We start from the raw sequence: 20802 nt of genomic DNA on the forward strand, positions 1-20802 counted from the left end.
AAAGCTATGAAAATATTCTAAAAAATATGGACAAATAGCTTTGGTGTGAACTCCGGAGAAGCCTGTGTGGTTCTCTTGTGATAAAAGGTGATGATGATATGGTTATTCAAAGTTTGTTGCACAGCTTTCCACCAACAATTTAACAAACAAAAATAAAGCTTCCCTCTTGTTTGGTTGTTATTTTATTTGCTTTTTGAAATCGTTCTAAGATAATGCGGACGTGGATGGCTATTCGGAGAGGCCCTTCCACAAGCAATCTCCTACAATTGAACTTGGAATTACGTTGTACATAAGTAAAATGTTGCAATTCGCCTCATCATGAATTTTGAAAGCACAAGGCACATGACATTAACACGTTATTTGAATTATATTTGATGAGAATATCCAACTACTTTACCGTCCTCACTCTCTTTACCTTTGAAACTCTAGGCTTTATGTTTACAAAATTCAACGCAACATATATTATCAAACTTAACTTTCCAGGGTTTTTAAAAAAACTAAACATGTAGGTAGAAGTCAACTGACCCATATTAACATGCAAAGTCAACAAGATCCTTTTTGTTTAAGCAAAAGTCAATAACTTAATCCACGAACTAAAAGCAAAACATGCGAAATTATTAATGTGCTTAATCTGACTCTCACGACCATAATGTAAAAAACTACGATCCCACCCGAATAGCTATTCCCCCCATAAAGTCTATTTTAATCTCTTATAGTTACATTCCTTTTTCTATATACAAGAGTACGTTATTTCACTCCAAATTAAATATTACATTTGTGACTTATGATTATGATTAGTTGTACTGACAGAGTCACAGAATCTAAGTTAGATAGATAGATTGTAATAAAATACCATGCACTCTGTCACGTGGATCGTTTCTAGAATATATATACAGTAAAAAAAAAACGATCGGTGATATGAGGTCTAGGCAAGGTTTGTATTCTTCCTTTTGAATGTATTATTGTGGCTCAAAAGGACGTGGCATATTATGTACATGCCAAGTGCAATTGACCTTCGCTCCCCTCCTCATTAACTAAGTTCTCAACATTTCTCATCTCCCTATATAAAGAAATGAATGGAGAAGGTATGAGTCCATCCAGACATTGACATTTATAAAACTCAACTCCTCTTTTAAGAAACTCCCCTTGGCTCTTCGATCCCTTTATCAACATAATAGAACCAAACTATTACTAACGTCGATATATCGTTGTATACATCTTGTACGAAACAAAACAAAGATGGGAAGATCACCTTGTTGTGACAAGAATGGAGTGAAGAAAGGACCATGGACGGCTGAGGAAGATCAGAAACTAATCGATTATATACGATTTCATGGTCCGGGCACTTGGCGTATTCTACCTAAAAATGCTGGTACGTACATATACATATTCTTTATAATTTTTGTTCTAACATGATATATTCTCTATAAAACTGAATCACACACTTGTAAGTCGTATTGTATTAATTAAAGGACTTCAAAGATGCGGAAAAAGCTGCCGTCTCCGATGGACCAATTATCTAAGACCGGACATCAAGAGAGGAAGATTCTCCTTTGAGGAAGAAGAAACTATCATTCAGCTTCACAGTGTTATGGGAAACAAGTAAGCTTCATTCACACCATAATCATTTGTTTCAGATTCATAATCATCAGCTACAGCTTTTGTATGTTAAATTAATGAAAAAAGTGAGAACGAACGTTTGCATGCGGAGCGTACATGTCAAATGTAGGCCATCAACTCCAAATAAACTATTATTAGTACTTTACTAGTACGTATTGACCTATATTAGAATAATAAAAAGGAGTTTTATTTTAATCAATACATTATTGTCAATAATATTGAATTGATTAATTTTATTAGGTGGTCAGCAATAGCAGCTCGTCTACCAGGAAGAACTGATAACGAAATAAAAAACCATTGGAACACTCACATCCGCAAGAGACTTGTGAGGAGCGGCATCGACCCTGTTACTCACTCCCCACGCCTTGATCTTCTTGACTTGTCCTCACTTCTAGGGGTAATTTTTAATCAGCAAAACTTTTCATCAGTTGCAACACATGCGTCTTCTCTGCTTAATCCTGATTTATTGAGGCTAGCCTCTCTTCTCTTGCCACTTCAAAACCCTAATCCAACCTACGCATCGAACGTCGATCAGAATCTTCAAACTCCTATCACATCATCAGAATCGTCTCAACCACAAACCGAGAGTACAACCCCAACAAACAATAATGAGATTAATTCATCTTTCGAGCCTATGAACCCGAGACTCGACGACGTTGGTCTTGCAGATGTATTACCACCTTTGTCAGAGAGTACTTTTGACTTAGACTCTCTCATGTCAACGCCAATGTCTTCTCCACAACAAAATAGCATTGAAGCAGAAGAAGCCAACCCTAGCAGTTTCTTCGACTTTGGTTTTCCGGACGATTTCATCTTAGATGACTTTATGTTTTAATTTACTATATATATATGTATATCCCTTATACAACATCTTTTTTACACCTTTGATTCTTTGTTGTATTCTTTCTTTGGTTGGATGTATAAACTTTTTTTTCTGTCAAAGATAAATTTATATCTATAATTTTTTTTATGAATGTGTAACACGTATTAAAAGACTAATTAGGAGAGCTATCTTAACTCTGCTCCATAAGTCGGCGGAAACAAACATAAAATTATAAGCGTCAATCAAGTTATCCTAAAAAGCGAAATGGCTATAGACAGTTGTCTATCATTCGCCGCGGATAACGAATGAAATGAGCAAAACACTTCAAATAGTGTTTTGTTCGAATTATATTAATATAAGTGTCAGTCAAATTAATTAGATGAGTCAATAATGAAGCCCACTTCAAGGTCCATTTTAAAACACTTAAAGTTGCTAATATGGCCCAATCTAAGGCTTATACTGTATGTCGGTTGAACATAGTCATTCAAAGTTAAGTAGATTAGTTTAAATTTCGTGTTATATATATATATATATATATATATATATATATTGAAGTTTTTTTTCTTTTTCTTTTAATTCCAAGCAAGAGGCAAAGTGTGGAACAGTAGTTAAATCTAAGTCTTATATATAGATAGATACTTTACAATTTAAGGGATTGTGGTATTTGGTATGGGGCAAGTAAGTAAGGCAAACAAAGAACGTGTGAAAATGCTCTAATTGGTAGAATTTGGAGATTAAAGATGATGAGAAGATTAGGGGAAGAGATTAGTGAAAGTGGGGGCTCATTTTTTCTCGCCTTTTAGGAGAATTCACTTTTCTCCTTTCTGACGGACCGTTTCCCTAGGCGGGCGTCCGGCTCATATTCCTACTACCCGTTTGAAAAAAGAGTTTATTATTATTATTTTTTTGTCAATGCACAAAAAGCGAATCAATGATTTAATATATGATTGTAGTAGGTTTTTGTGTGTTTTGTCTTTTAGAAAATGACCCTTTTCTTCGTGTGAGTATGCTTCATTCGCATCTCACCTCACCCTCGTTATGTTTCTCCACCATTCATATTTATTTATTTTCTTTTCTAACTCATATCTTTAATTTTTTCTCTTTCACATATTTTTTTGGGAGCGTTACGAAATTAAAAGCCTACATGCAAACTACATGGCTAATTTATATCTACAGATAATAGATAGTATGAAGTATGAACTAAACTAAGTATACATTATGTAGTTAAGGATCTTAGTACATTTGCCAAAAAGACAAGCCTTATAATTTCCGGAGCTAATCACAGTTTACAAAGGGATTATAGACTATAAACCAAACTAGAAACTGCCAAAGTCAGGAATCTCTTTGTTTTTTTCTTTCTCCCATCACATCTCTTTCTCTCTCTCTTCACAATAGTCCTTTGGACAGAACAAAAGAGAGAGAAGATAGTGAATAATGGAAGGCTGCTTTTCTTCGTGAATCTCAGAATCTAAAAGACTGTGAGAGAGATTTGATAAACCACTTTCAATTTCTCTTATTTCACTTCTCTCTCTCTCTCTCTCTCTCTAGCCATTTAGAATGAAGAAAAGTTCCACTTTACTCATCCCCTTCCTCTGTTCTCTCATCTTCCCCCCCGTGTTGAGCAACCTACTCGTTGAACCGGTCCAACCCAACACTGTACCGGCCTTCCCCGTGGAAACCCAAGCTCAAAGCTGTCGTCTTGACCTCTCAGACGAGCTTTTCGGTGGCGTCAAAGAAGCCTGCGGAAGAAACCTCGACCGGAGCCGATGCTGCCCTGTTCTAGCCGCGTGGCTCTTCGCAGCTCACGCTCGCTCTGCTCTACAGCTACCAGCTCCTGCTCCGACTCCCGAATCTTCTGACCCCGACGAACCCATGAAGCCTGACGACTCGCAGAAGTGCGTCAACACATTGCAGACCGCGCTTTTGACTAAACAAATCAAGATCCCTCAGCCTAACTCCAGCTGCGATGCAATCTTGTGCTTCTGTGGCATTCGTCTCCACCAGATTAGCTCTCTCTCTTGCCCCGCAGCTTTTAACGTCTCCTCCGGCTTCAAAAACGCAACTCCCACAGCCGCCGTGAAGAATCTTGAGAAAGAATGTCGGAACTCAACTTACTCTGGTTGTACCAGATGCCTCGGCGCTCTTCAAAAGGTCCAATTTTTATATTTTGTTTTCGTTAAAGTTCGGATTTTTTTTTTTTGCATTCCGTTACATTAAATTTTCATCCTTTATGTCCCCTATACTAAGGATTCTCACACAGCATTTAATGATTTTTTTTTCCCTTAAAAGCATAATAAATGTTTTGCTTTCATNCCTGTTCTAGCCGCGTGGCTCTTCGCAGCTCACGCTCGCTCTGCTCTACAGCTACCAGCTCCTGCTCCGACTCCCGAATCTTCTGACCCCGACGAACCCATGAAGCCTGACGACTCGCAGAAGTGCGTCAACACATTGCAGACCGCGCTTTTGACTAAACAAATCAAGATCCCTCAGCCTAACTCCAGCTGCGATGCAATCTTGTGCTTCTGTGGCATTCGTCTCCATCAGATCAGCTCTCTCTCTTGTCCCGCAGCTTTTAACGTCTCCTCCGGCTTCAAAAACGCAACTCCCACCGCCGCCGTGAAGAATCTTGAGAAAGAATGTCGGAACTCAACTTACTCTGGTTGTACCAGATGCCTCGGCGCTCTTCAAAAGGCCCAATTTTTATTTTTATTTTTTTTGGTTAAAGTTCAATTTTTTTTTTTTTTGCATTCCGTTACGTTAAATTTTCATCCTTTATGTCCCCTATACTAAGGATTCTCACACAGCATTTAATGATTTTTTTTTCCTTAAAAGCATAATAAATGTTTTGCTTTCATTTGCGTGAAGTCTTCTTCAGAATGTTCATTACGGTCACTCTCTATCCATGAGTAACATGTTCACAACCATACTAGCAATTACAAAATTTTACTGTTAATTTAGGGTTTAAGTTGAAAAAGACACATCCACACACACAAACACATTGTTATCTTTAAACATTATTGTTGTTATCTTTGGCTATCCTTTTAGGTTGCAAACAATTGGAGATGTGCTTTTACAGAAACTTTCTTTTTTCGTATAACCCAAAAAAGCACTGAAACACTCTGAAACCCATCACTTTCTACACGCAATATTTTTCCTGTATTATATTTTAAAATCTTTTTTACTTAAAAATCTTGTTTCTTTTTTTGGTTTTGGTTTCAAATTTTGATGGATTACAGCTAAAGGTTAGAGGAGGAAACAAGAAGACAACAACAGAGAGAGGGAGTAAGATGATGAGCAAAGACTGCCAGCTCATGGGACTCACATGGCTACTGGCTCGTAACAAAACGGCATACATCCCCACAGTTTCTGCTGTGTTAAGAGCCATTATGTACAGTCCACACCCACCTCACCTCAACAAGTGCAGTCCTGACCAAGAGAACATGCCATTAGCCGTTGACTCTCTTCAGTTTCAGAGGAGCCTCTCTTCATCATCCCATCTTGCTGGTTTTTTACCGTTTTTACCCCTAGTACTCCTCTCTTTCTTTCTCTTTCTTCTGTGATTTTTAGTAGTTTTATTTTTGGTCGTCGGGAGGGGTTAAAGAGAGTCACGTGAAGCTACAAGACATATTATGTGTGTATGTAAATGCTGTGCTCTTCTCTTTTTTTTTTCTTTTGGTTCTGCAAACTCTAACCCTCATTTTTTGTTTTTTAACTGTGGTTTTGTCCAATTTAACACATTTCCGAGGTCTTGAAATTTTTTTAAACTGTATTGAGACTAGAAAGTTGTCATTTTGGACTATATCAGATCCTCTATCATGTGCTCTTAATAAACAATTAGAATAGAGCCTTGTTTAGTCGAATCCCAAGGACTACTAACTAAGCATGTTGGTCGTCTCTACTAATGCGAATGTATTCACCCAAAGTCAAATCCAAAAGGCATTCACCCTTTTCTCTATATAAAATCTATTATAATATTCAGAGTGTGTTATCAACTGGTCTCACTATAGTAAAATATTGAATCCGCTTGAAATAGCTCACAATGAGAATGCATAACAAGGCCAATTAATGGGCTTGCCACATAACATTTCTCTTCATTACAAATTGAATGATACACGTAATTAGTTATCTAGCTTACTGGAAAGCTTCTGCCTTCCCATTAGATTTTAAATACATCACCGAGTTATTTTACGGTTACTACAACCTCCAATATTCACCTTCAAGCTTTCTCTTCCAACCTTTTCTCCTTTGTTCTCTTTCTCACTACTAAACTTTCATCAAGATCGAGTATGGGGTGGTGGCTAAACGGAGTTGTTTGGATGATGATGACGACGACCATCATTTATTTTGTTAAAGCTGGAGATACCCTTTTTTACAACTGGAGGGTCACTTACGGCGACATTACTCCAACTAGTATGCCTCGAAGGGTACATTTTCTTCCAAGATCAACAAAATGGCTACTTGCTTCTTGTGTGTTTGTATTGATCATGCTTATATTTGTATTTATAACACACAGGGAATCCTAATAAACGGACAATTTCCTGGACCGGAGATTCGCTCACTCACCAATGACAATTTGGCCATCACTGTTCACAACGATCTAGACGAGCCCTTTCTCTTATCTTGGTATGATCTATTTATCCTTCTTTACCAATTTCTTATTCAATAAACATTAACAAGCTTGTATCAAGCCTTTTCCAATTAAATAAAAGCTTAAGTTATATTAAAACATGGATTAGAATTTGGCAAATGGTATGAAGGAAACAATTTGCATGCACATGCATGTGACGTTTTTTCAAAATCTTGTAAATTTGTTGGGTATTATTAGTGAACACGTAAGATTTTCATGTTAATTACAATATCAACGATTTAATAAAAACAAAAAAGTGATACATGAAGGAATGGAGTGCACATGAGGAAAAACTCTTACCAAGATGGAGTGTTTGGGACGACTTGTCCTATCCCACCGGGCAAGAACTACACTTATAACTTTCAAGTCAAAGACCAGATCGGTAGTTACTTCTACTTCCCTTCCCTGGCCGTCCAAAAAGCGGTCGGTGGTTATGGCAGCCTCCGTATCTACAGCCTCCCTGACATCCCGGTCCCTTTCCCTGAACCCGCAGGAGAATTCACCCTCCTCATAGGCGATTGGTATCGAGGTGACCATAAGGTGCATTTCTTAGTTACCAACTAGTAATGTTAATTAATTATTATATTTTATTGACATATATATATATATGATGACCATAATTTTTAATGTATATGTATATGAATATATGATGACCATAATGGATTCCACATCCTGACTTTGAAGGCAATTTTGGATAAAGGACGCAAGTTACCGACGGTGCCTGATGGAGTCTTGATCAATGGCCAGGGATTAAGTTATGTTTCTTCTCTCACCGTCGACAGAGGTTCATATTAAAAACTCTCAATAGTACTACGTTGTTTATACAAAAATTTGAGCGTCCTTTCATCCCTTTCGTTGACCAAATTGATAGGTAAAACGTACAGATTCAGAATCTCGAATGTAGGGCTTCAAACCTCCCTGAATTTCGAAATATTAGGTCATCAGCTAAAGCTCATTGAGGTCGAAGGAACCCACACAGTCCAATCCATGTACACCTCACTCGACATACATGTTGGTCAAACTTACTCTGTCTTGGTCACCATGGACCAACCTCCTCACAACTATTCCATTGTCGCCTCAACAAGATTTATCCACGTACAACATACGACCGGATACAATCTCCACTACTCCAACTCCAAAGGCCTTAAAGTTGTCCCTGCCCGACGACCTGAACCAGATGATGTAGATTGGTCTATCAAACAAGCTCAGTCCATTAGGACCAACCTAACTGCGTCGGGGCCAAGGACCAACCCTCAAGGCGATAACCATTATGGAAAAATGAAGATTTCAAGGAATTTGATATTGGAAAGCTCAGCGGCCCTTGTGAACAGAAAGCAACGTTACGCAATAAACGGTGTATCGTTTGTGCCTTCGGATACTCCGCTGAAGTTGGCGGATTATTTTAAGATAAAAGATGTTTTTAAAGTTGGAAGCATCCCTGACAAACCGAGAAGAGGAGGACGGATGAGGCTAGACACGGCAGTGATGGGAGCACACCACAATGCCTTTCTTGAGATTGTCTTTCAAAACCGTGAAAAGATCGTCCAAAGTTACCACCTCGATGGATACAACTTTTGGGTCATCGGGTAATAATAATAAGCTATATCGTACTTAGAGAATTATATGAATGCGTAAACGGTCGTTGACGTCAGTGAGTTGTCTACAGGATCAATAGAGGAACATGGTCACAGGCGAGTAGACGAGAGTATAACCTCAAAGATGCTGTTTCTCGCTCCACTTCTCAAGTACGTAAGCTTTCTCCCTATCTCTTCTAGGATCAAATTAGAAAGAATTGAACGATTTTGATTTCAAATCTGAAAAGAGTTTGGTTTTGTTCTGTAGGTATATCCAGAATCTTGGACTGCTGTATATGTGGCGTTGGACAATGTGGGGATGTGGAATCTAAGGAGCCAGTTTTGGGCGAGACAATACTTAGGTCAACAATTTTACCTTCGAGTTTACTCTCCAGTACGCTCTCCCAAAGATGAATATCCTTTGCCCAAAAATGCTCTGTTGTGTGGTCGGGCCTCCAACAGATCACATAACTCCTAATTAGATCCTTAATTGGCATGTCTTGTTTCATATACAAATCTTAATTTTATTTGATAACAAAAAGTATATATGAGACAACACAAAGAACTTCAGAGTGGCTTTACTAAAAATATGTTGTTTCTTTCTCAGTTATCAGATATGTATATGGGTTTCGAACGCTGACGTTTTCAGGCTCTGTTTTTTTGGGTTCTGTTCTCTCTCTTCCCTTTATAAAGTTTAGCCCTTTCGATCTAACAAAGGAACTAAAACAAAAGAAGGATCAAAAACATTGAGAAATGGCGAATGGGTGCGAGATTTGCTGTGAAATAATGATCGCCATACTCATCCCTCCTCTCGGGGTATGTCTGAGGCATGGCTGTTGCACTGTACGTCATCTCTCTTTCTCTCTTTTTGTGTGTTTCTCAGTCAAGAGCTTCTTATAATATATGTTATGTAAATGTCAAAAAAATTTTAATGTGCAGACGGAGTTCATGATATGTCTGATCCTAACGCTTCTGGGATACGTACCGGGCATCATCTACGCACTCTATGCAATTGTGTACGTGGATCGTGATCAATTCTTTGATGAATACCGTCGTCCACTTTTTTACGCCCAATCACCTTGATTTACGCTTTTTTTTTTTTAATAATGTTTTTGCTTCTTTGTTGATTTCATCTTACATTAATTGGTTTAAGATTCATCAATATATTTGAGATTTTCTTCTTCTTCTTTATTAAAAACACTCGTTTGTCTTGGTCACGCATTTCTTCTTTAACACACTTTTGTCTGCATGATTTGTTTATTTCGTTAGAATCAAATATAAAACAAAAAATTTGTTACAGAAGCACACAAAATTTTTATTTTATAAACTACAGAATCGGTCAGAAGTCAAGGTCCGATGGTACGTGTAGCTGCGACACATGTCAGGAAAAGACACTTTCGTGCGACAAACTCTCAAAAAAAAAAAATGGATTAAAAAAACAATAATAAAAAAGAGAACAATAATAAAAAAAGAGATGTCCAATCATCTGTTAAAGCTCTGTTTTCCCTCAGTATCACATGAACGAATACTGCGGATCGTTGGGCGATCATGACCTAGAGTAGTAGTGACCAGGCTGTCAAGAGATGGTTAAAGAATCATGAAGCTTCGTTCTGTGACGACTTGTTTGCATGATTCAAGATCTATGTGACTTGGTTGTTATAGCTAGCTAGGAAAGTGATGGGATGAAAGAACTAGAAATGGGACATAGATATTGTCATATTGAAGAAGCTTTTTTAAACTGATGAAATCGTGAAGCTAGCTGTTGTTTGCAGCTTCTTGTGTTAGATTGGGAAAGCAGTGGATCCATATATATCTTTTAATTTCACAATTACTTGAACACAGAGAAGATTCCTTGTCAATGCCTTCCAAAATAAAAAGACGTAATACAATTCTTTATCTTTCACAATCTTGAAACAGAGCAACAAAACAGAGTTTTTGACTGTATTTGAATTTTTTTACAAAATCAATCATATAGAAGAACTTTTATTTACATAAATCATTGTGAAACAGTAAAATCACGATCACTACAACGGAGCTTACAAAAGAAGAGCGAGCAGGGCAGAAGAAGCCGCACCAATATAGAAGGAACTTGGCAACATCATAGTTGAAGCCGAGGGGCTTGTTGTGTTGCGAGGTCCTCTGTATCTCACCCGTTTCTTCATCACCACTGCGAGGTTCCTTGGGCCATGCTCATCAGCTGAACACAAAAGAAAGGTCTGAGAGAAGAAGAAGAGAAATATGATGGAGAAGATGAGTATGCGTCTGGCTTTGATCATCTCACCCATCTTTTTAGTTCTGTGTTTTGCTTAATTCTAATGGATGTGTGATGATTATATAGATAGAGATAGCCAGATAGGAAGAGAAACTTGTTTTATTAGATGAATAAAAAGTCTTATTAGTTGGGGTTAGATATATACGCAGCCCAGCCTAGTGGATGATGGGGTTGAGCTAGTGTTGCAGTCTTGACCAATTTGATATAGAAAGGGTCAAAAAAATCAAAGAAAAAGCCATTTCAAGGACAAAACGTGCAAATGGAAGAAAAAAATAGAAAGAAAACGATTTGAAACTGTAGAATAAAATATCATTTCAGAAAATTGTGTGATTTAAAAATTGGGGAATGAATGGCCATGGAGAGGGGAAGCTACATGGCAATTTGGAAATGGTCTCTTCTTTGTCCAAAATTGACGACTCCACCTCATGTGTCTGCCAGCTTTGATCAAAGTGCTAATAAAGGAATAAGCTAAATTCCACAAAGGTAACAAAACGTGGCCTACTAAGAGTTTTGTATGACTCAAAACATTATTTATAAGAGCCCGGTGCTTCAAACTTCAAAGCCCCATTTCAGGTTTGTCAAAAAGAAAACATTTTGAGCCCATGTCTACTACTCGCTGTCAATAAGTCTTTTTTTGATCACACATAGCTTTAACTAGCTAGAAGCCTTATGTCTGTTATCCAATTTTAGGCTTCATTCCAATGAAAACAAGATTTACAAAAAAAAAAAAAAAAGANAGAGCCCGGTGCTTCAAACTTCAAAGCCCCATTTCAGGTTTGTCAAAAAGAAAACATTTTGAGCCCATGTCTACTACTCGCTGTCAATAAGTCTTTTTTTGATCACACATAGCTTTAACTAGCTAGAAGCCTTATGTCTGTTATCCAATTTTAGGCTTCATTCCAATGAAAACAAGATTTACAAAAAAAAAAAAAAAGAGAATAAGACAAAAGACTCGACCAGCATCTAGGGAAGACTCACTCACGAGGTACATCTTCTTGTAATCATGGTTTTCTGCTTCGATGCAAAGGCTTTTTGTTGATTAGAAACATATCCGCAAAGTCACAGGACGGCATGTGTCCGGTCTTATCAAATCTGATACCCCCATTGTAAGTATTAATAATCTACTTGAGTTTTTAGTTGGGGATATGACTTTTGAACACTTCCTAACAATTGACATCAAAGCAACATGTTAGATAGTAATTTAGAAATCGATAAGAGAAGACAATAATACAAAATACAAAATTCGCCTTGAAAAATGTAAATCAAAAATGCTAAATAGTAGAAGAAAATTATTGTAAGTGTTTGTACGATGAACATTGTCAAAGAATGCTACGAACAATGTTACAAAGGCATCATATACTACAAAGTTTGGTAGTATGTTGCAGCGCACATAAATGAATCCGATAATATGCTTGTCAACCAATTATGATCATCTCTTGTAATCGTCTTTTTAAATGAAATACAGAATTTAATTTTGTAGCTAGACGTAGCTACCATGCATATTTTAGTCTAGACATTAAATTAAAACCGATGTTAAAGAAAAACTACGCAAATGTACTATTCGAATTTTTGTTTAAACTTTTCATTATTTAAAATTCAATGTTTAAACAATTTTGTGGCAAAAAAATTAGTACATTTTACACAAGGATCCATATAATATTGAGCCGGACATGTCTCTCGTGTTTATGATTCAAAAATCAAAGGGTTGGAAAATAAACGCAGATAAATTGATAATCAAATACGTGAAGTCATTGGCGAAGTCTCTCGTAAATTGATGAAAATAAGGGCGAAATATTTATAAAATAGGAAAGAAAATATATATAGAAAGAGATAAAAGAAAAGATGAAGTTGGTGATGAGGTGTTAAAGATGCAAACAAAGAAATGAGAGGCCTCAATTTTACTTAGCCTCAAAACCAACACTCTTAAGGAGGTAGAGAGAAGAGAATAGCCTCGCACCTTATCCTATCCTCTCTTTCTCTCTCTAAAAATCTCTTTATTTCTCTATTTTCGCAATCGGCTATTTGACCCCTCTCGTCTCTTATTCCCCTTTTACTTCCTCATTGTCACCACACCACCACAAGTCTCTCATTTATATACACACACATCCAACAACCCTTCTCTCTTCTTCTTCTATCTTCTTCTTGCTCTCTTTCTCACCCTTCATCTCTACTTATTCAAAATACACTCTACTTTAGGGTGTAATTCAATCTAAGGCTTAGTTTTGAGTTTCTTGATCATCAAATTCAGAATTACAAGTTTTATGTGAATTGGTAATGGCTCCTAAAGCTGGGAAAACTAAGCCACACAAGAGTAAAGGAGAGAAGAAGAAGAAGGAAGAGAAAGGTTCTCAATATTACATACAACTAATACCAAATTCAAACTTTTTTTCTCATGCTAAAATTCATTTTGGTTACTCCACGCAGAATGACAAGCCAAGTTTTGCTTTCTTAGCTCTTTTATTAGTTTTGTATTGTTTTGATAAAATATATAAAATTTGTGTGGTTTGTGCAGTTTTGCCCACTGTCATTGAGATAAGTGTGGAAACACCAGACGAATCCCAAGTGACACTCAAGGTTTGAGCTTAATACACACTAAATAAAATATTGATTGAGAAAGAATGAGAAATTGTTTTTAACTTAAGCCAATTGAATGGGATATGATTCTCTCTATCTCTCTCAAGTTGTTGATGGTGATGATGATGATGTTTTGGTGATAGGGTATCTCCACAGACAGAATCTTAGATGTAAGGAAGCTCTTGGCGGTCCATATTCAGACCTGCCACTTCACCAACTTTTCTTTCTCTCACCAGGTTTCTCTCCTTCACTTCAATCAAACAACAACATTAATGGCCTTTTTCATATCTTTCTCACAAACTTGTTGAATTCACAAGAAAAAATAAAATATAAAACGTAACGTATATGTACTAATGGGCCCTAGGCCCAAATAGTGACGGTTATATAGCTTTTTTTATCTGACATTTGCCGCCGAGACTGATTGTTTTCTGCTGCAGGTGCGTGGCACTAGACTCAAGGACTCCGTTGACATCGTATCGCTTAAGCCCTGCCACCTCACCATCGTCGAAGGTAATCTTCTTTGATCTAACGGTCTATATTTCTCTTACTGTATTTTACTTCCTAGGGTTAGCCGCAGGTGATCCTGAACTTTTTTATTTTATTTTTTGAAATCGCAGAGGACTATACGGAGGAGCAAGCCACCGCGCACATACGGCGGCTCTTAGACATCGTCGCTTGCACCACCGCATTCGGTCCGTCAAAACCGCCGGTGATTCGTACACCTCCCAAGGATTCTGAAAAGAAAGAATCAAATTCGACTGAGGGAGATTCTCCGGCCGATAAGGATGCAGTTATTTCAGGTTCCGGTCTTAGCCCTAAGTCTCAGGCGGCGGAAGGCGCCGATAAGGGTGAAATCAACATGTGCCCACCGACTCGTCTCGGGCAGTTTTACGATTTTTTCTCCTTCTCTTACCTTACTCCTCCGATTCAATGTGAGTTTTTTTATTTTATTTTTCATCAGTTAGTCGAATTGTCCTGAGTGAGTTTTGATCTCTCGTTTAATGATTCCGGATTCTTAATTTTGTCAGATATTAGAAGGTCTGTTCGTCCATCTAAAGAGGATAAAGGATTAGATGATTTGTTTAAAATCGATGTAAGTGGCTCTTTCTCTTCTGAAGCTATATACGAGTAGGAATATGGGAAGTGCGACTTTTAAGTAATTTTGCTACAACCATTGTTTGTCAAATACAGGTTAAAGTTTCAAGTGGGAAGCCGTTCACTGTTAATGCAACAAGAACAGGTTTTTATCCAGCTGGGAAACAGCAACTCCTGTGTCACTCCTTGGTTGAGCTGCTGCAACAGATTAGCCGGCCTTTTGATGCGGTAAGTTTGGAGATATATTCCTAAAAAGTTTTACCTTTATGGTTTCTTGACTTGTGATTAATTGCGGTGATATGTGATTGTGGCCGTAGGCTTATGATGCTCTTATGAAAGCTTTCATTGAGCACAATAAGGTACACAAATATACCTTATATGGTTCACTGGTATTTATAGTTTGATCATAGGTAACTTAAACATATAATTATTGTTAATCATTTTTCAGTTTGGCAATCTTCCTTACGGTTTTCGAGCAAACACTTGGGTAGTTCCTCCGGTTGTTGCAGATAGCCCATCTACTTTTCCGTCACTTCCAGTGGAAGATGAGACATGGGGAGGGGATGGTGGTGGAGTGGGCCGGTCTGGTAAGCATGATCAGAGGAAGTGGGCAAAGGAATTTGCGATTTTGGCAGCAATGCCCTGTAAAACACCTGAAGAGAGACAGGTTCGAGATAGGAAGGCCTTTTTACTCCACAGTCTATTTGTCGACGTTTCAGTTTTCAAAGCAGTGGAAACTATAAAAAATGTACTAGAGAGTAATCAACGCTTACCAAAGGATCCTGCTGCATTGGCTTTCCATGAAGAAAGAATAGGTGATTTAATTATAAGGGTGGCTAGAGATGATCCTGATGCAAGTGCCAAGCTTGACCGAAAGAGTGATGGGACCCAGGTTCTAGAGATCTCTCAGGAAGAACTTGCTCAAAGAAATTTACTGAAAGGGATCACTGCTGATGAGAGTGCGACAGTTCACGTAATTTTTTAGCTTGAGCTGCTTTTCTTAGCTTGCTCTTGTTGGATTTGTTACTGAGATTACTTTGATCATATAGGATACGTCTACCTTGGGGGTGGTGGTTGTAAGACACTGTGGCTGTACAGCCATTGTAAAGGTTTCTCCTGAATTTAACTTGAATGGTGGCCACATCCTACAGGATATTGACATTGAAGACCAATCCGAAGGAGGTGCAAATGCACTGAATGTAAATAGGTAAAATATTTGGTCTTAGTGGTTTGTCTACAAGTTTCAAGCAAAAAGGCATGTTCATTTACTCACGTGTGTGTTGCTGAACATATGGCTTGGCATGATCTAAAAATTTGTGAAATTTTGGCATATGATATGTGGATTTTGAAATAGAGGTATTCAGAGAGCTTTTTCTGGATATCATTTTACAGCTTGAGAACTCTATTGCACAAGTCGTCAACGCCGAGAACACCAAATGCAGACTTGGAACAAACACGTGTTGCTAAATCACTTGTGAGGAAAGTATTTGAGGATAGTGTGAAGAAATTGGAGATTGAACCCTCAAGAAATAGTAAGCCTATAAGGTGGGAATTAGGAGCTTGTTGGGTGCAACATCTGCAAAATCAAGCTTCAAGTAAAAGTGATTCTAAGAAAACTGAAGATGCCAAGCCTGAACCAGCTATTAAGGGTCTTGGGAAGCAAGGTGCACTGCTGAAGGAGATGAAAAGGAAGATCGATGTGAAAGCTAACAAGACTGAACAGGGCAAAGAGGACACTGATAATAAATCAGAAACTGAGGATCAAAAGGAACTCGAGAGACAAAATGAGGAATTGGAAAAGGTTTGGAAAGAACTAGTGACAGAAACTGCATATCAGCGCCTTAAAGAATCAGAAACTGGTTTTCATCTCAAGGTTTGTCTGTTTCTCCTGCTGATAAGATGTAATATTTGAGGCTAGTAGTAAGTGATGACTCATCTTTGGTATCTCTTTAGCCTAGTTTGTTTTTATGAATCTTACCTTGTGTTCTCCCTCTCCATGAAAATGCCCTGCAGTCACCAAAAGAGCTGATTGAGATGGCCCGTAAATACTACGCTGATACTGCTCTTCCAAAATTGGTCAGTTTTTCGGATCATTATTGTCTTATTTAGGGATAATTTTTAATTCCTCATAAACTTGAACTTGATATGTTGCAGGTGGCAGACTTTGGATCTCTTGAACTCTCACCCGTCGATGGGAGAACTCTAACAGACTTTATGCATACCAGAGGCTTGCAAATGCATTCCTTAGGGAGAGTGGTAACCATTTCATCTCATAGTCTTTGGTACCCGCTCTCGTTATGGTAGAATATGCTTATGTATAGAAAAGCATAGTGCCCCATTTCTTTTAGGAATCACTCTTTTCTCCTCTCATTTTAGGTCGAGTTGGCTGATAAGCTCCCTCATGTGCAATCCCTCTGTATTCATGAAATGGTTGTTCGGGCATACAAGCATATTTTGCAGGCGGTTGTAGCAGCTGTTGAAAACACCGCTGATGTGGCCACCTCAATAGCAACATGCTTAAATGTCTTATTGGGAACACCGTCTGACACTGAGAGTACATATGATGAAAAGATAAAGTGGACCTGGGTGGAACTGTTCATTTCCAAGAGGTATGGGTGGGATTGGAAGCATGAAGGCTGCCAGGAACTGAGAAAATTCGCCATTCTTAGAGGATTGTCACACAAGGTTTGCGACTTTCAGTCAGATTTGTTTTCAGTGATGACGATCTAACCTGATATCCTCATATGTTGCTTCACTTATCGTTTCAGGTTGGACTGGAGCTTGTTCCTAAAGACTATGAGATGGACACGTCATATCCTTTTAAGAAGTTTGATATAATCAGTATGGTTCCTGTGTATAAGGTACCGTGCACAACTATCTAACTGTAGTCATCAGCTATAATGAAAAAGTGGATTGGTTCAGTTACTTAAGAGCATTGCTCTTGTGTGCAGCACGTAGCATGTTCATCTGCTGATGGACGCAGTTTGTTGGAATCATCCAAAACCTCTTTAGATAAAGGCAAACTGGAGGATGCGGTCAATTATGGCACCAAGGTATAACTGATCTTTCTCACTCCTCTTAATATACTAAGTACTAACCATGTCGCGGAGGCTTTCTATTTATTGTCTAAATATATTTCTCCTTTCTTTTCCAAAATCTAATTATCCAGAATACCAATTCTCTGTCTGGCGTCCTTCTGTTGCCACCCATTATATAAATATATCCTTTCTTCTCTAAAGAACAATGAAACATTGTTTTCATATTATATGTTTCTCCATCTTTTACCTTTATCATATATTAAATGATTAGGGATATTTAGCACCATGCAAGTATTGAATCGCTGAGTTACTTTCGTCGGCAAGGGCGATTTTGCACTCAACAGATCAACCCTTCAGCTTAATACATAATTTGGTTCTGACACTTTTGTTTCACACGGATTTATTCATTTTTGTTCAAACGGTCTAACTAAGCTGATATTCTATGTGATGAACTCGATAGGCATTAGCGAAGCTTGTAGCAGTGTGCGGTCCATACCATAGAATGACCGCTGGAGCATATAGTCTTCTCGCTGTTGTACTGTACCATACTGGGGATTTTAACCAGGTATCCTCTTTGACAGAAATTTGGACCATCTTCAAGGCATCGTTTAATTAACCTGCTTCATTTGCAGAAGAATATTTCTGCAGCACTAACCAATTTTAATTTTTCAGGCTACCATATATCAGCAGAAAGCTCTCGACATAAATGAAAGGGAACTTGGACTTGATCACCCAGACACAATGAAAAGCTACGGCGACCTGGCCGTCTTCTATTATCGTCTTCAGCATACAGAGTTAGCCTTGAAGTATGCTCTCTCTATTTCCCAAAGCCAAAGACTACAAATTTAATTGTTACGATTTGCTTGCTAACATGTTATCCTTGTTGTAGGTATGTCAACCGTGCATTGTATCTTTTGCATCTAACATGTGGACCATCACATCCAAATACGGCTGCCACTTATATTAACGTAGCAATGATGGAAGAAGGTATGAAGAATGCCCATGTGGCTTTAAGATACCTTCATGAAGCGTTAAAATGTAACCAAAGACTACTTGGAGCTGATCATATCCAGGTTGGTTTTCTTAAGCAAGGACATATTTGGTAAATGATTTAACTCCACGACCTGTCAATGTCTAAAGACAGCTAATTTCCATGCCATGAAGGCTTGGGCTTAATAAATAAATTTTATCGTGGAAGCTAAATGTTGTGTTAAAACATGAATTTACTTCTGCTATGTTTCTTTTCAGACTGCTGCAAGCTACCATGCAATTGCTATTGCTCTCTCTTTGATGGACGCATACTCCTTGAGCGTCCAACACGAGCAGACCACTCTACAGATTCTACAAGCAAAACTAGGCCCTGAGGATCTTCGGACGCAGGTGCTTAGTTAGATACGATTTACAGGGAGTTTTCAGTTAAAAAGTGTTTCTTATGCTCTTGAACTGTGTTAGGATGCGGCTGCGTGGCTTGAATATTTCGAGTCTAAAGCTCTGGAACAGCAAGAAGCTGCGCGAAATGGTACTCCCAAGCCAGACGCCTCTATTTCAAGCAAAGGCCATCTCAGGTATTGGAACATTTGTCTTTTACAGTTTTACATATATTTTTTATATACTCCTGCGTTTCATTTTATAGCACTGTTTTCGAAATGCACATGGGTACCAAAAGATATAAATAGAACTGACTACCATAAATGAAATTTAAAATGCAGACCATTTGTCTAGACCACTAGTACAAATTTCTATCTTGCGTAAATCTTGTCCTGAGTGATATAACCCGTGAGCTTTCTTCCCAATAACAGTGTATCAGACCTGTTGGATTACATAACCCCGGATTCTGGTATTAAAGCGAGAGACGCTCAAAGGAAATGTCGCCCAAAGGTTATATTTGCTTTCCTCTGACTTTATCCATGTTTTAAAGTTTAATGCTCGCATTAATTAGGCGTGACAGATATTTTGTTTTAAATGTTCATTCAGGTCAAAGGAAAACCAGGACAAAGTCCAGGACCTGTCTCCGAAGAAAATCAGAAAGATGATGAAATTCTGAGTCCGGCTCATATCACTGGGGAGAGTTCAAGTGATAAAGAGAACAAATCCGAAGCAAAATCTGAAGAAAAAAAGGTTGAAAAAATTGATATTGAACCTCAAAACCAGATGAAGTTGGTTAAGCCTGAAGCCACAGTCCAGGAGGATGATGACTCAGACGAAGGATGGCAAGAAGCTGTCCCAAAAAATCGTTATCCTTCTGGGCGTAGAACTCGGCCCAGCCTGGCAAAGCTGAACACAAACTTCATGAACGTGACCCAGCAGATATCAAGAAGCAGAGGAAAATCCACCAATTTCACATCCCCGAAGACTAGTTCTGTTGAGCTTTCAATTTCTGTTGGTGGTTCCACTTCTTCGCATGCCTCGAAGATGTCTGTAAAGAACACGAGTTTGAACAGAAAGCCAAACAGTTCCAATATAGTGGGAGAAAGACCAGTCAATGATAAACCAGCAATGGCAATCCCAGCTTCCACTGAACACGTCAGCAAGCCAACCCCGATGGTGAGTCCTGTGAATGTCAAAGCTGGAAAACTGTTTTCCTATAAGGAGGTTGCACTGGCACCCCCTGGAACGATTGTAAAATTAGCTGCAGAGCAGTTGCCAGAAGAAACTAAATCCCCAGAAAGTTTAGATACGGAAAAAATTGCAGTAGATGGTCCTCAAAAAGTTAACGCTCAGGATGCTGAGAGCGAGAATAAGCATGTGGCTACAGAAACGGAAGCAGAAAACACTAATAACGGTGAGCGAGGAAGGGTGGTTGTTGGTGTATCAGACTTGACGAGCTCACCCAAAGAAATCAAGTTTGTGGAGGCCGTAAAGGCAGCTGAAGAAACATTTCCAACAGAGACAGCCATATCAAATACAAGACAAGGAAAACCTGAGAGTGCACCAACGGCTGAGGATTCAAATGCATCTCTCTTGAATAAGTCACCAACACCAAAAGATTCAAATGGCAGTGGATCAGCAATTGGAGTAAAGCTCCAAAAGGATTTATCTGATACTGAACTGAAAACAGTAGATGGCGAAACAGAAAACCTGCCTAACGGAGACTCGAGTCCAAAGTCTTCAATAGCTGCAGATGGAGAAAAGCAAGACGCATGCGAAGCACAAAAAGAGATGAGCAAGAAGCTCTCTGC

General features: G+C 38.4%; 5 protein-coding genes across 9 annotated transcripts in view; 4 read left to right on the forward strand and 1 right to left on the reverse strand.

Moving 5' to 3' along the window:
- On the forward strand, window positions 1115-2575 carry LOC104722095 (transcription factor MYB39-like). The gene is made up of 3 exons (XM_010440199.1): window positions 1115-1372; window positions 1473-1602; window positions 1861-2575. The coding sequence occupies exons 1-3, from the start codon at window positions 1240-1242 to the stop codon at window positions 2453-2455; spliced, it is 858 nt and encodes a 285-aa protein (XP_010438501.1). The 5' UTR covers window positions 1115-1239; the 3' UTR covers window positions 2456-2575.
- On the forward strand, window positions 3714-6191 carry LOC104722096 (uncharacterized GPI-anchored protein At4g28100-like). Of its 2 annotated transcripts, XM_010440200.2 has the most exons (3): window positions 3736-4216; window positions 4757-5134; window positions 5680-6191. In XM_010440200.2, exons 1-3 carry the CDS (start codon window positions 4001-4003, stop codon window positions 6001-6003), a joined length of 918 nt encoding a protein of 305 aa, XP_010438502.1. In that variant the 5' UTR covers window positions 3736-4000; the 3' UTR covers window positions 6004-6191. The 2 variants fall into 2 exon arrangements, with proteins under 2 accessions (XP_010438503.1, XP_010438502.1); XM_010440201.2 differs by lacking the exon at window positions 4757-5134 and having other exon boundaries at window positions 3714-4594.
- LOC104722098 (L-ascorbate oxidase homolog) lies at window positions 6653-9517 on the forward strand. The gene is made up of 7 exons (XM_019232981.1): window positions 6653-6867; window positions 6957-7066; window positions 7340-7612; window positions 7748-7854; window positions 7942-8656; window positions 8737-8815; window positions 8913-9517. Exons 1-7 carry the CDS (start codon window positions 6730-6732, stop codon window positions 9120-9122), a joined length of 1632 nt encoding a protein of 543 aa, XP_019088526.1. The 5' UTR covers window positions 6653-6729; the 3' UTR covers window positions 9123-9517.
- LOC109127698 lies at window positions 10447-11143 on the reverse strand. Its single transcript, XM_019233009.1, has one exon. It carries the CDS (start codon window positions 10927-10929, stop codon window positions 10681-10683), a length of 249 nt encoding a protein of 82 aa, XP_019088554.1. The 5' UTR covers window positions 10930-11143; the 3' UTR covers window positions 10447-10680.
- LOC104722100 (protein TSS) overlaps window positions 12868-20802 on the forward strand; it is a 9312-nt gene continuing 1377 nt past the window's right edge. Inside the window, exons 1-23 of one of the 4 annotated variants that reach the window (XM_010440205.2) lie at window positions 12868-13260; window positions 13429-13490; window positions 13634-13726; window positions 13928-14000; window positions 14108-14422; window positions 14519-14583; window positions 14682-14813; window positions 14903-14944; window positions 15034-15558; window positions 15635-15792; window positions 15978-16458; window positions 16599-16661; window positions 16740-16841; window positions 16962-17270; window positions 17354-17446; window positions 17537-17638; window positions 18084-18188; window positions 18296-18429; window positions 18513-18696; window positions 18872-19003; window positions 19076-19188; window positions 19423-19501; window positions 19598-20782. In XM_010440205.2, coding sequence (XP_010438507.1) covers window positions 13191-13260; window positions 13429-13490; window positions 13634-13726; window positions 13928-14000; window positions 14108-14422; window positions 14519-14583; window positions 14682-14813; window positions 14903-14944; window positions 15034-15558; window positions 15635-15792; window positions 15978-16458; window positions 16599-16661; window positions 16740-16841; window positions 16962-17270; window positions 17354-17446; window positions 17537-17638; window positions 18084-18188; window positions 18296-18429; window positions 18513-18696; window positions 18872-19003; window positions 19076-19188; window positions 19423-19501; window positions 19598-20782 — 4617 coding nt within the window. In that variant the 5' untranslated portion in view covers window positions 12868-13190. The remainder of the gene's footprint in view (window positions 13261-13428; window positions 13491-13633; window positions 13727-13927; window positions 14001-14107; window positions 14423-14518; window positions 14584-14681; window positions 14814-14902; window positions 14945-15033; window positions 15559-15634; window positions 15793-15977; window positions 16459-16598; window positions 16662-16739; window positions 16842-16961; window positions 17271-17353; window positions 17447-17536; window positions 17639-18083; window positions 18189-18295; window positions 18430-18512; window positions 18697-18871; window positions 19004-19075; window positions 19189-19422; window positions 19502-19597; window positions 20783-20802) is intronic. The other 3 variants (XM_010440206.2, XM_019232974.1, XM_019232973.1) reach the window with 3 other exon arrangements.

Source organism: Camelina sativa, chromosome 11 (assembly GCF_000633955.1).
Source record: "Camelina sativa cultivar DH55 chromosome 11, Cs, whole genome shotgun sequence".
Taxonomy (NCBI): Eukaryota; Viridiplantae; Streptophyta; class Magnoliopsida; order Brassicales; family Brassicaceae; genus Camelina; species Camelina sativa.

Bases quoted from the DNA above. Each gene is read 5' to 3' on its own strand.
- LOC104722095 (XM_010440199.1), top strand. From the start codon at position 1,240: ATGGGAAGATCACCTTGTTGTGACAAGAATGGAGTGAAGAAAGGACCA. The intron at 1,373-1,472 runs GTACGTACATAT...TATTAATTAAAG, and splicing joins TATTCTACCTAAAAATGCTG to GACTTCAAAGATGCGGAAAA. The intron at 1,603-1,860 runs GTAAGCTTCATT...TAATTTTATTAG, and splicing joins CACAGTGTTATGGGAAACAA to GTGGTCAGCAATAGCAGCTC.
- LOC104722096 (XM_010440201.2), top strand. From the start codon at position 4,001: ATGAAGAAAAGTTCCACTTTACTCATCCCCTTCCTCTGTTCTCTCATC. The intron at 4,595-5,679 runs GTCCAATTTTTA...GATGGATTACAG, and splicing joins GCCTCGGCGCTCTTCAAAAG to CTAAAGGTTAGAGGAGGAAA.
- LOC109127698 (XM_019233009.1), bottom strand. From the start codon at position 10,929: ATGGGTGAGATGATCAAAGCCAGACGCATACTCATCTTCTCCATCATA.
- LOC104722098 (XM_019232981.1), top strand. From the start codon at position 6,730: ATGGGGTGGTGGCTAAACGGAGTTGTTTGGATGATGATGACGACGACC. The intron at 7,855-7,941 runs GTTCATATTAAA...CCAAATTGATAG, and splicing joins TTCTCTCACCGTCGACAGAG to GTAAAACGTACAGATTCAGA. The intron at 8,657-8,736 runs GTAATAATAATA...AGTTGTCTACAG, and splicing joins TACAACTTTTGGGTCATCGG to GATCAATAGAGGAACATGGT.